Source organism: Mycteria americana, chromosome 1 (assembly GCF_035582795.1).
Source record: "Mycteria americana isolate JAX WOST 10 ecotype Jacksonville Zoo and Gardens chromosome 1, USCA_MyAme_1.0, whole genome shotgun sequence".
NCBI classification, from domain to species: domain Eukaryota; kingdom Metazoa; phylum Chordata; class Aves; order Ciconiiformes; family Ciconiidae; genus Mycteria; species Mycteria americana.
Window position 1 is genome coordinate 11,630,308 of NC_134365.1, and position 14,030 is coordinate 11,644,337.

The 14,030-nt window shown below is 35.7% G+C and overlaps 1 protein-coding gene across 5 annotated transcripts in view; it reads left to right on the top strand.

Moving 5' to 3' along the window:
• CACNA2D1 (calcium voltage-gated channel auxiliary subunit alpha2delta 1) overlaps window positions 1-14,030 on the top strand; it is a 434,905-nt gene that overhangs the window by 370,289 nt on the left and 50,586 nt on the right. For all 5 annotated transcript variants that reach the window (XM_075489919.1, XM_075489999.1, XM_075490084.1 and 2 more), the window contains exons 13-17: window positions 4,141-4,219; window positions 6,336-6,385; window positions 7,991-8,080; window positions 11,066-11,134; window positions 12,809-12,883. In XM_075489919.1, coding sequence (XP_075346034.1) covers window positions 4,141-4,219; window positions 6,336-6,385; window positions 7,991-8,080; window positions 11,066-11,134; window positions 12,809-12,883 — 363 coding nt within the window. The remainder of the gene's footprint in view (window positions 1-4,140; window positions 4,220-6,335; window positions 6,386-7,990; window positions 8,081-11,065; window positions 11,135-12,808; window positions 12,884-14,030) is intronic.

Below are 14,030 nucleotides of genomic sequence, written 5' to 3' on the forward strand. Positions count from 1 at the left end.
GGTAAAAAGCAACTGGGATCTGTAGGGAAAGCAGCGTTTTCATGGGTAGCTCTTCATTTCTGTCTTCATCACAACTCCCTTGAGTGCCATTATCCCCTAATACCTGTAGCAGTCAGAATCCTTCTATTCACCTTGGTTTTGATGAGCTTTTTCTGCTAGAGAGAAATACAAAATACAAAGCAAATTAGTTATATAATTAGGCAATTTATTCTCTTCAATTCAGTACTTCTTCCTCTATTTTCTCTAGCTTTCTTTTTTGTCTGCCACTTCCTCTGATTAGGAGTTGGATTTTTGCTTGTTTTCCTTTGATGTCCTTCATAGGATTCTAGAATAAGTCAGGTTGCAAGTGACCTTCGGAGGTCTCTAGTCCAATGTCAGGAATAAGATCAAGCCAGGCTGCGCAGGGTTGTAGCTAGTCTGGTCTTAAAAACCTCAAAGGAGGCAGACTTTACAACCTCTCTGGGCAGCCAGTGCCACTCACTGTCTGACTGTCCTTACTTTAATTCTACACTTGTTTTGTTTGTTCATAAATATGTTGCTCTACTATGTACTGTAAATGAATAATACAAAGAATAAAAGATTTTATGTTTTCTCCCCACGTTTTTCCGAGTGAGAAAAATACAGAGAATTAGCTACCTGTTACCAGCACATGGTATATTCCTGACAGACTTAACACAGCTCTGAACTTGAACTCTTGGTAGTAGAAATTAGGGCTTTTAGACTTCAGAACAGTTTCAAGACTGTCTGACTGGGCTGGCAGAGCAGGCTGGTGCCTGTCTCTAGTTCTTCTCCATTCTAAGAGTACGAGTTTTCTAGAAGTACTTTACTTTGAGTAGTCCCATTGAAAATCAGAAAGTGTGACAGCTCCTATTTGTTTTTCTGATCGTTCCATTGCTTTTTATTGATGTGAAAGTTATGTTTCTTTATGAAGAGATTAAATGGATCTCCCCTGTATGGAGGCAAGGTTGCACTTTCCCTGGGAAATGGTTTGGGGGACAGAAGTGCCCATCCGCTGGTGTGGACGGTGGAGAGCAAGAGTCATAGCAAAAGGACTGGGGAACCTGTAGTTTACACAGAACCTGAGAGGCTGCAGAGAAGCATGGAGAAGAAATAACCAGGCCTCAGTGGTGATGGAAAGCAACTTCTTGGGATCAAAGAGTACTTGGCAGTTTGCTTTAACTTAGAAATTCACTTAGTTGGTTGAAACCACACTTAAAAGGAAGGACATGCAAAGGGAGAGGTGCTCATATCCATTGTGTCTGATCTAGTTGCTCCAGGTGTTCTCAGTCATAAATTCCCTACTAAAAGTAATTAAATCTGTCTTTTTTTAGTTTAAAAGCCTTTTGTCTTCTTTGGAGAGATGTCTATAAGGAAAAGGTATAGACAGAAGCATCTCAGTCCTTTGGCTGACTCTGGGTCCTGTTGCAAAAAATGTTAGCACAGAGCATGTTTTTTTGCTAAAATTGGCTTGTTTAATTTGACTTGCTGACTCATTTTTCCAGCTGGTCTGTCATTCTACTCAATTCCAGATGAGGCAATAGGAAAAAGAAAACTCTTTTGAATGTTCCACCCTCTTGCCAAACCAAGTAACAATTAAAAACTCCAATTTTCATTGCAGTTCTTTATCTCTGTTAATTATCCAAGGAACAGTAAATCAGATATATTGTCCTCTGCTTGTTGTCAATAATTTAAATTCTAAATTCTTCATAGATTAGTTGCAGATTTAATGTGCTGCTTCTATTCCCTAAATTACATACCATTTCGCAACTTGAATCCAATGCAGTGTTTAATTTTTACATTTGAGATCAAATGCTAGACAGTCCAGTCTAATTGACTCATGTCTTTTATACACACACAAGCAAACCCACATGACTGTCTTAACTTAATTAGTTCCTTTTAATCCAAAAGAGACATCAGGTCACTCAACTATCTCACTAGTGACCTTCAGTGGGGTTTTTCTTATTGCACCATAATTTTTGAGAAGAATGTAATCTGAATCAAGTGTTTAGTGGACACTAAACTGGGAGCAGTGGTGAATCCAAAAAAAAGAACAGGAGTATAGTAGGCAGGGACCTTGTGAGCTGAGAGATACTAATAGAAAATAACATTGGGATATTGAGCTTGTAAAAAATAGATGGTAATTAAACAGAAACAGAAAAATCCATTAGAAGAGTTATAGCTGACATTTTGTAAAAGAAGTCAAGAACAAACAGGAGATGGCAAATGTAACTTGAATTTACAATGTGATACAGTATTAAAAAAATAAATGAGATGTAGACATATCAGGTGAAGTCATGTTCGCACTATCACTACTGATATTTTCAAGTTAATAGAAGGCATTTTTTGTCTGTCTCTATCCATATGAACTATGAGAACAAAATTTTACCATCACACATGTACAGTCATTCTCATACCTGTCTGGGTAGCTAGAAGTATAATTGGCTTGACTCATTACTGAGAAATGACCCTGTATGGGATAGTCTTATTAGTTTTATTGAAAAACTTCAAATTTTGTCTGTATTTAAAAAAACCAAGCAACTGAATCAGCATTCAGTGCAGCAGAGTAGTTGTTTTAGTTCTGCTTTTAACTGCAGAAAGAAAGGGTTTGTACGGATAAAGCAAACCAAAACATATTGTTAATTAAAAATGACATCTAGGACAAAGCTTTGTTTGCCCTCCTTGCATATAGGGGTCAACACTAATAAAGTTTCATCAATTGCTAGCTGCTGACTGATGATTTGGAGCTATTCCTACAGCTCTTGGTTAATACATAAGCTCTGATTATGTCACTCAATTTTTGTTGCTTATTTGACAAATGAAGGTTTAGGTAGTAATCACACATGCTAAATAATGTGATGAAAATTTGTATAAATAGTCCTTTAAAAACTTAGCAATTATCAGTAGTTTGCAAGGAGTCTCTGCAATTTTATATTGTGAATATTATTTAAAGAAAGCATTACCTTATTACTCAGTTATAGCCTGCATGCAAATTAATTGTATTATGTTTTAATTTTAAACATAATCAAGTTCCATAGAAAGGAATTCATGTTCTGATTTCATGTTGTGGTCTGTGATTTGTAAAGTGACGTGGTAAAGTTAAAGGTCCATAAAGAAAGTGATGCCAGAAAAGGAAAGGCAGTCTGGTCCTTGGACATTCCTTCGGTGGGACATGGTAGCAGTGAACAGCTTATTAAAACTGTTGGGAAAATATTTTTTCCACCTTTTACAGAAACGCTCAGCTTTGGAGCAAAATGTTCAGCCAGAAGCTGAAACATAATATTTGTAATTTTCTATGGGTCTTGTAGGATTTTTAATTTGTATACAGTGACACCTGGTTTTGTTTTTAATTTTTCTCATTCAAATCAGACAATTTGCATGGAAAATAATTTCAGCTGAGAAACCTGTTTTCAGTCCAAAACTTGGATAGAATTTGGTAAATTCTTCTGAAGCCATGACTCCCCTCAGTTGCTGAGATAGATTGGTGTTGCATTGGCTAAACAGAATAGAATTATGCTTATAAAACATATAGCTTTAATGCATATCAAGAGCTTAAAGTGAAATATCAAAACCTTAACCCTTTCATGGAACTCTGTTGAACTAATTTAGTGGTTTTACATGAAAAAGACTGAAAGTCTGAGCAAAATGAGAATTTGTTTTCTGTAGTATCTGAAAATTTCATATCTTTTTTCCCTGAAATTATTTTATATCCTAAAAAAAACCTGGTTTGCATTGCTTTGAAATCTACTCCCATGCATATGTTCATTTTAATTCATTGGTGAGCATCTAATATTGATAGGAGATTATGTCAACTAATTTCACAAAACCTGAAGCGTTATAATTACCACCTTAGGGAAAAAAAAAGAAATTTAAATGGTTCATGGACGGTAACAAATGTAAGAACTTTAAAGTATTAAAGATGTATGAAAGAACATTTTTCCAGAGTTCTACTTCATAGGCCAAATAATAGGAATACATAAAATATCATAGTAACAGTGTATCTATTATGGTGATAAAAAATGGAAAATCCACAGTTTTCTTTTTCTGTTCAAATGTCTCAAAAATCTAGGTATCATGAACCTGAGAGTCACAGCTAATTAATGACATATAGTTGTTACATGCATTGTTTTTTAACTTGCATAGGTACGTGTGTTCACATTTTCTGTTGGTCAACATAATTATGACAAAGGACCCATACAGTGGATGGCCTGTGAAAATAAAGGTATTGTGTTTTTCTTTCTGACTATTCTTTGCTAGAGCTTTGGATAGGCAATATCTTTATTAATTTCTAAAAATTTCAGCTCTTTTTCACCCTGATTTTTAGCTTTATTGTATTTTTTAATAAAAGTACAAAAAGTTTTTTGATGAAATAATGTGTATATGCGTATATATATAAAAAGAATAATCTTGCATATTTATTTCTGATTACTTTATTTAAAACTTTATATTGTCAGAAAAAATATCACAGTACTTTTTATAATAATAATAATAAATTATTATGGTTCAGTTTTGAGAATTCTTCTTGTAATAGCCATCTGTGAAAAGATGGAACTGATGGCAGATAAGAATTTAAGCAAAGCTGTTTTATATTAAGGGGTCTGGACAAAGGGATTTTTTGTTTGTTTGGTTGGCTGGTTGGATTTCTTTCTGGTTTTCTCCAAAACTTACAAGGGACCAGAAAGGACTTCAAGGGACTTACATTATTTTCCCTTTTTTGATTAAAATATCAAAATTATTCTTGCTGTGATTTCTTAGCTTCTAAGAACATCTTACATTTTTTTATTTTTATCCTGTTTTCTTTATGTAGGAAAAAAAAACAAAGTAAAAAAGGTGAGACTAAGGAAATAAAATTCTTTCTCCTAAAAATTCTACATGAAAAATGTGGTGAGAAACATTTAAAAAGAGTGGGAGAAAGAGGTGTCTCAAATACCTTACAGTATAATTATGGAACAAGGGATAAGAGATAAATACAGATAAATAGAAAATAGAGAAATTATCAAACAATATTGTTTAATATTTTAAATAGAGCAATTTCCAGGCCTGACTGAAAGTGTGAAAGTATTTTACAAATCAGTAAGAAACAAGAGGTGAGGGGAGGTGAGAGGTGGGATAGATTACAAAGGGTCTTGAAAATTAAGACTGCAGGGAAGGAGCATAAGATATGATTCTCAGGCAGGAGCATAACATAAACCAAATATAAAAGAAAGAGAAAGATATAGATACAGAAAAAATAATGATGTAGAAGAGTCCATAGCCTGTACGAATAGCATACATATCATAGCCTCATGAATCCCTCGGTATGCTGGCAAGTTATGCAGAAGATACTACAACTTCATGAAGAGCAGATTGTATTGTCAGATAGTTACAGAAAATCAGGGACAGGACAATTTTTGAACAGGGATTTTTTAACTAACGTCTTTGTATCTCAAAATACTGTGTGCATGTGAACTCCATTGTTTTAAAACAAATGAGGACTAGCTGGCTTAAAGCATAACCACCTATATCATCTTCTTATCGAGGCAAAATGATCATAATCGTCTAGCCAAAATTAATGTGATTATTTGTTTGCATATCCAAAGAAGCAAAGTTTTATTTAATTTTTCCTTAATTAAAAGTTCCTTAATTAAAAGTATTATCAAGTCAGGCATTGCTTTGGCAAAGTCAATGACTAACCTCAGTACTCTTACCTCTCCAGTCCTCCCCGCTTCCTTCCAATTTGACTTACAACTCACTTGGTCTGAAACTGGATCTCAATGCCTGTCGTTTCAGTCTTATTGTTGCATATGGGCAATATTTTTAATTCAAGCAAATAAGTGATGATATAATCAATGATGAATAAAGACTTTTCTGAAGTTTGGTTAGAAGAAATACCAGTTTGATGTTTTCATCTTTTCCACAGACTGCCTTATATTTTTCTGCTATGGACTTCACTGTTGTGGCAGACTGTAGCTACACTCGCATTCCTATATGCATTCAGCATATAATTATGTTGCTGTCACAATGTATTAAAATGACCATTGCACATACTTGCACATCAGAGTAACTGTGAATTTAGGTGTACAAATTCAGTACATTATCTCAGCTTTAAAAATGAGAGACAAATGAAACACGTTATATATTTTCAATGCTTAAGAGTAACTATCTTGGCCTGTATGGCATGGTGACCCATCATATGTGGCTACGCGTTGTAGTGGCATCTACTGGAAAAGTATACCATTCATACCTGATAATTTCTATAAAAATTAAATTAGAAATTACAAGCTAAATGAAATTCCTCAAGATTAAGAGACTAGCAATATATTATAGTAAGATGGCTTTATTTCTGTTCCAAATTTTAGGTTATTATTATGAAATTCCATCCATTGGAGCCATAAGAATAAACACCCAGGTAAGTGTGTTGCCCAAACGCAGATACAGTTGTAACACAAACAGGTGGAGTAATTCCCGTTCTTAACTATTTCACCTCTGTTTGAATCAATTAAATTTTAAGGTACACTAAGAACAGAGAAAAACATTAAGGATTTCTTTTACATATGAGGTATTATTCTGTCAAAGTATTCTAATTTATTTATTTCTTCTCAGTAGTTTTGGTGAGCCAATTTCCAAAGTGATCCCTGCTTCCCTGGGCAGCTGGCCCACAGCAGCTCGCATGCAGACTAGTCACGCTAGCATCCTCCAAAGCAGGCTGACCATGTGCACGCAACATAGCGTTTGAAGTGATCTGTATCCTGCAGACCTTCTCTGCACAAGGGATGTTTTGGGCTCAGTTTTCCTCCTGGCCTTACATGGTCTCTCTTTGATCCTGAGACATGGCAACAATTTTCTTATAAAGTTCTATAAAACCGGTCAATTTTTATAATGTGTCTAGACATTCGTAGTCTGGCTGCTGCCATGCACACAGCACGATCCTAAGGGTTTGTACTATGCGGAGAAGGCTGTGGATGTTTGTGAGGGCACGGCCCTGCGAGAGTATCTGAACTCAGCTGGGCAGAAACAGTGACCCGCTACAATCCTGCTTACAGGAGACGATCCTGGATTGATCCAACCGGTCTGGGAGAGAGACAGCTTTTTTCCTTCAAAAAGGATGCAGGACAATTTTAGCAGTCGTGTGTGTAGATAATTAAGGGCATAGGACCCTGGAATTACATGGTGTGGTCCAAACTGACAGTGCAGGTGAACAGATACTCTTTTCAGTTGTCTGAAAGTCCATGTATTGACATGTCCAGAAAAGCAGAGAAATATCATAGCAGTTCGTTGTCCTTCCAAGGCCAGGCATGACATTTTTTGGCAGAAAATGAGTCCCTTTTTGTGCTTGAATAAGAGTCCTTTGATTCTGTTAAACTCTTCCAGATAGCATCTAGCAAGGAATAGCCCTAATATGACCAGACAAATAGAAAAGGTTGAAAACTGAAACAAGTTTGATGGCATCCACTCCCAAACCAGACCAGAACTCTGACACCTAAGATCACCAGCTTTAGCCGTACTCCATGACTGAAGGAAGGCAGGGACTGTTAGGTTTTAAAACTCTGAATTTTTTGTTTCAATAGAAGTTACGCAAGTTCTTGCTGTAGGAGCTTAACATGCCCAGCTGCTGCACTACTCAACCTCCATCGCCCACTCTCTCTTCTGGGTTGAAGGTTCTGCAATCTGCTTGTAATTTCATTATGTCATAAGCAATTAATTTTGGAACAGAAATAGTTGTAATTCTCACGTCGTGGAAAGAAAGCAGTGGTTATGGATGTGTAAGGTCCATGTGACTGAGACTGAAATACAGGAATTGCCTTGGCACTGAATACTGCAAACTGAAGACTGAATTGTTGGGTAGTATAATTTTAAAGAAATAATTAAATACTACTCCTGTATTAGTGGTAAATTTTGACTTTTTTTTACTGGTCTTTTCATTGTTTTTATTTCATTATTGTTTATTTTTTATGCTGTTTCTAGACTTGGTCTAATAACTGCCTTCTGATGAGTTTATTACACTTTTTGGCAGGAATATCTGGATGTTTTGGGAAGACCAATGGTTTTAGCTGGAGAGAAAGCCAAACAAGTCCAATGGACAAATGTCTATCTGGATGCTCTGGTATGATCTGTATTTATCTCTAGTAAAGTAAGAATCTTAACAAATCAGTAACTATAGGGGTCCGTTTTCCACAGTCTGAGGACTCAATTTCCTACAGTTCCAAACCTAATATTCTTGCATTTCCAGCATCTGTACACTTCAATAGAGCAATTTTCTGAACAGCTATTTCTAACATGTTGGGCATTACTTGCACCTAGTATCCTCCTAAGTGTCCTGAACTTTAACAGAGCAATTTATCCTATGCACAGATCTTTAATTGTAGGTCATTGTTGTCCTCAAATTAATGAAAGAAAAAAAGAAGCAAACAGTTTTCCAGTGTTGTACCTGTGCTGCAGCAGAGGTCATCTGTTAGCTTACTGGTGTGGAGTTGTTTTTTTTTTAAAGCTTTCCAGGCAGAATGAAACCTGTCAATGTTACTGGGTATTTGCACAGATTTTGAACTTGGATCTCTAAACTATCATGGTTGTTGTAATTACTTGCTTGCTCAAGGTAATGATTTCTTTAATTGGACAGTGTATATAATGGGGAAATAAACAAAAAGATATACTAAATGCTTTCCTTACTGGTGTATTTATCACTTTGGTCTTGTAAAACAAACATATTCAGGAAACTACGAAATGCAAAGTATTATTAGCAGCAATCCAATCTGTTGCTCTAGATAACCTTCTTCTTAGTAACTCTAACTAGGCAAAAATTACTGCAAAATGGTCATCTGGAATCATGTATTTATCCAAGTTCACATGGTCATCTAATGTCATGTCAAAATCCACTTCTTCCTGTCAGTCAGCATTACTGTAAAATTTTTATCAACACATCATAGAACTGAGCGTGACACAGAGGAACTAGTTTTTCTTTGGAATTTCAATGGCCAGAAGTTCATTAACCATGCTTTCTTGGTTACTGTTGAGGTACTTACTGGAAACATAAAGGATGTTATGACGAAAGTTCATATGTTCTGTACATATCCTGTTGTAAAGCCAAAGCTAAATTTGTAACTGGGGATAAAAAGAGATCCGTTTAATGAAGTAAAACAAGTGATACCTGCAGACTTCTGTTGTGTTGCTTTATATTTTCAGTGGGTTTATTCAGTCTTTCCTTCAAGCTTTTCTCCATTCATGTGTTATATATGTGTGTTTGTATATATATAATTATATATATATTTGTGTGTGTGCATACATATAAAAAAGTATATTTTTAAAAGTTTTTTTTTATAAAAAGTAGGAGATGTTCTTTTTACTAATATATTTATTAAGTGAAGACCAACCCCAATTAAACTGTTGAGGTAAAGGCTGAAATCTGTGGACCTTCTCATCACAGAAGAGAGCATAAAGGCACACGTGTATCTAATCCACTCTGGAGCCTTTTCTTGATTCTTGGTTTTAGCAGGGATTGGGACTAACTTGTCACACTGGTTCTTTATCTTAAATTCCCTAAAGCAATTCCCTCCTGTAGGGCTTGCCCTTCTCCTGCTTGTGCCTCACTGGACTTTGTCCTATCCTTTTTCTCTTACTGTCCAGCAGCTCTTTTGGGGCTAAGGCTAAAATAATGCAACGTGTATTACATGAGGCCACATTTGAATTGAATTTAAGTTCAGGTTATGAAACCCTAAAGATATACTTTAATTTGATGCTGTCTTTCAAGACTGTCTTTAATAATTTGATGTATTTGTGGCAATTTACACCTCTCTTCTTGCCCTGTTCCTTCAGGTTCTGTTGTGTTGCTCTGGCTTCACTTTCTGCAAGATAATCCCAGAATTTTCAGATACTTTTAAGTTTACCAGTTAGTCATAATTTATTCATTATTATTTTCCTCTTTAACTGTACTTTTTTTTGGGGGGGAGAGGGTGTTATTCCCCATACATACCCCTCCTGTTTTGTTATGTATCTCTTTAATGCTCCTTCAAAAAAATATCCTCCTCTCTCTTTTCTTCTGATTCATCTCCATTTCTTGCTTCTCTTATTCTCCTAGGAAGTCCACTTCTTCTCTTCACCTTGCTTATTGTCAGGTTACTAACTCTGATCTCATCACCTTTCATTTGATACACAAACTTAAGTTCATGAATGATGGTTTAAAATTCAAAAAGGTGCTACCAGACTGAGTAGATGGAGAACTGATTTCCTCAGAGTGGATTAATAAAGTATTTTAGGTTATTTTGTTCTAATGAAACAAAGGCAGAGAAGTGATATGGTTCCTCACTAAAATACATGGAAGGAGTAAGCATCAGTGAAGGGAGAAAATGTGAAATTAAAAACAAACGTTAGGACAAAAAGAGGTAGAAACCTGCCCATGGACAATTTAGCATGGAAAACAAATCTTTTCAGGCTACCTAAACATATGGTTTTCTGGATCGTATTTTCAGTATGAGTTGTGACTGTTAATAAGGGAGGAAAAAAAATTCTTATCTCTTCCCAAATAAGTGCAGATCCCTTGCCTCAGTACCAGAAGAGACTATATGATTTTGCAGAACTGGTGATGGACATTATTGCAAACCATTGAAAAGTAGTGATGGTATGAAAAGTAGTGGTATGACCTGTTGGGTTTTTCTCTTGATTTTGTCTGTATGTATTTGTTGCCTGCCTATTTACTATCTTTAAGTTTGGTTTGGCTTTCTCCTTTTTTTCTTTTTTCTTTTTTTTGTCCCTACTAGCTAGAGTTTTTAGTATAGTAGGCAATGTAGCTGTAAACATGTTTTCATAATATTTAGTTTCTATGAAACTATTATATCTCAAGTTGTTGCACACCATCTATTTTTAAAAAGAAATTTATTATTCTAACACATGGGCACAAAAAATGTAACTTTAACTTTCTATGCATAAAATCAATGAAGTAGTATTATTTTTTCTTTTTTTTTTACAAATTAAATTCAGTAATCTAATCTAGTGTTTGGCTACAGTAATCCTTGGATTGTTCTAATGTACTATAGTTCAGTATTTGTTATTTAACTAAAAAGTCTTTTTCTCCCCTCTATATGTGATTTTTTCCTAGGAGCTGGGCCTTGTGATTACAGGAACTCTACCTGTCTTCAATCTAACAAAGGAACAAAATGGGAAAATAGTAAGCTGTTACTTAAAGCAAAAAAAAAACATCAGTTATTTGAATTAAATTTAATGCTCCTTGAATTTCAACTCCTTGAAAAAAGTGTATTTCCATAGAGCTTTCTGCAGTTTAATTTTCTTGTACATCAGAAACAAAGGGGTCATCTGTAGTTGCCTGATAAGCTCCTGGGAACAAGAAAATGCAGATCACCCTTTTTGTAGTTCTGAGTTTCAGGGTATGACTTTCCTTGCTCTACCTCTGTGACCTGGTGGCGGTGGGAATGCGTTAAGTGCTCAATAGGTGGGAAGTATAGGATGACATGACTCAGGCCTTGCCAAGAAAGGAAGCTCAGATATACTTATAACAAGTCTATGAAGCTGTGACATTTCAGAGTAAAAGGCAATGATGTAGAGACTTTAAATTATTTTTTTGTGATAATAGAAAATAGGACTGTGTACTTAGATAAAAATCTAAATACTAAATAAATACATTTCCCCATCCCTATTACAGTCTGATAAGGAATCAATTTATGTCCTTTTCGCAAAATCAAAATGCTGCTTTTATAAAATCAGGCCTAGAATATGCTTTACAGTGTGTGGTAAAATACCGTGCATTTGTTGTGATACTCATGTTCATTCAGGTCAAAATATACAGAAGTTTAGCCCTGATGTTCTTTGACTCAGTTTCTCAGATATTAAATAGACTCAGAATGAAGACATATGAATTTGATCACTACCGTTTCTTTTATTTACTTTCAGAATAGTTCTCTTAGTTTCCCTTTAGAAACAAAACAAAACAAAACAAAACAAATCAAAACAAAACAAAAGGTTTCATAATCTTATCTACAAGATAATGCCTGGAATTCACTGAGTCCAGTTGCAAAGTAAGAGACTGCTGATTATCAAAGTATGTCTTTCTGAGAAGTAAAACAGCCGTGATCTAATACAGAGGACCTGGATGGAACGAGAGGAAAACTTGAATCTGCTCAACTTGGGTCTCTACATGAATTGTAGGTTACAGACTGCAAGATGCATCTTCCAATACATATTCCCAATTTATTTAATATGGAGAAGGGATTCAGGTGATACGATGTAAATGACTGCCACCCTTTTCTGTAGTAGGAAAATAAATTACAGCTAAAGTAAACGTAATGCCTGAGTCCCTGATTTCAAATGCTGATGATTGTTATAGTCACTGGTTTTGGGGGGTTTGTTGGGGTTTTTTTTCATTCATCATTACACCATAGCCAAAAGAGTTTAATTGTTTTGGGGTCTCACTTATCAATTGCCCGACCTAAGCATGCAATAGTAGGTCTATATTGGTGCTGGTAATTTAGTATTTACATCATTGGCAATATTATTGCATCACTTTTGCTTTCACCTCTTTTGTTCTTACATTTATTGTTTATTCATGCAGGAAAGCATCCATATTCATCTCCATAAACAGTTTTCATGTTCTATACTAAATTCTGAATCTATTGAATGTGAATCTATTAAATCACTGAATCTGAATCTATTAAATCACTTGGATATTATTTAAAATATTTAGAATAGACACATAAGTAAATAGACAACTTTTCAAGTAGCATCTGTCAAACAAGAGACAAAGGCAAAATCAAAATTCACTGACTGTTGCAGTTATTGTGCATTGTAAATATGCCAAACATATTCTAACATTTTGGAATCTTGCCAGAATCAGCTGATTCTTGGAGTAATGGGGGTTGATGTCTCTTTGGAGGACATAAAAAAACTAACACCCCGATTTACGGTAAGTTGCTTGCCTTGGTGGTTTCTCTTTATGTCTGATTTATGTATGATTTCTTTGCATGCTCTTTCATAAGTCATACAGCAATGACTGGATGTGAGTCAAAATACCAGCAGGCTTCTTTTCATATGCTCTTTCCCATTGTTGTAGATTTTCTGTTGGTTTTCTCTCCAGCCATATTTGTGCTTCTGTGTGAATTGTCCATCAGGATGTATCTGTAAAAGCCAACTTTTACGTTGGGGGATATATTCCAAGTAATTATTTTCCTGTAGCTTAAGGCACTGCTGTTTAGTTGAGTGTTTGATTCTTATCACAGTGTAGAGTAGACAATCATTTCAGCTAATAATAATGCTTAGCATTTATATAGGACAGTTCTTTATAGAAAAGTTCCTTAGTATACATGTCTGTTTGTACCCTACTTAGTATGATAGATTTATATATTTAGACATCGAGCTGGGGAATTTCTAAGAAAATAACTAGTACTGTGGAAAACAACAGCTGAGGAAGCAAAGGAACGTCACGAATTTGACCGAAGGCGAATGCAGAGTCCTGCATCTAGAATGGAATAATCCCATGCCACAGTACAGGCCGGGACAGAATGCCTCAAAAGGCAGGCAAGGGCCTGGGGGTCGTGGTGGAGGACAAGCTGAACATAAGTTAGCAGTGTGCCCTTGCAGTAAAGGTGGCCAGCTGTGCAGTGAACACCTTCGTCAGGAGTACTGTGTCCAAGCTTGATCTCCTCAGTACAAGAAATACACTGAGACACTGGACAGAGTCCAGTGCAGGGCCACTAAGGTGGCCAAGGGGCTGGAGTACTTGGCGTAGGAGGAGAAGCTGAGAGAGATGGGTTTGTTCAGACTGAAGAAGCAGCCTAATGGGTTACCTAAGTGGAGTTATAGAGAAGATGGACCTTGGCATTTCTTGAAGGTTTATAGCAAAAGACAAGAGGCAATCAACATAGTTGTGGCAATGGAAATTCCAACTGGAAATAAGAAAAAAAAATCATTGTGAGGTGGTTAAACACTGGAGCGGGTTGCCCAGAGAGGTTGGGGAATTGCCATTGGAGGTATTCAAGGACCCTTTGAAACCTAGTTCAACTGTGAAGTTGGATCTTATTTTGTAGTTAGCTCTGCTTTCAGTGACGGGTTGT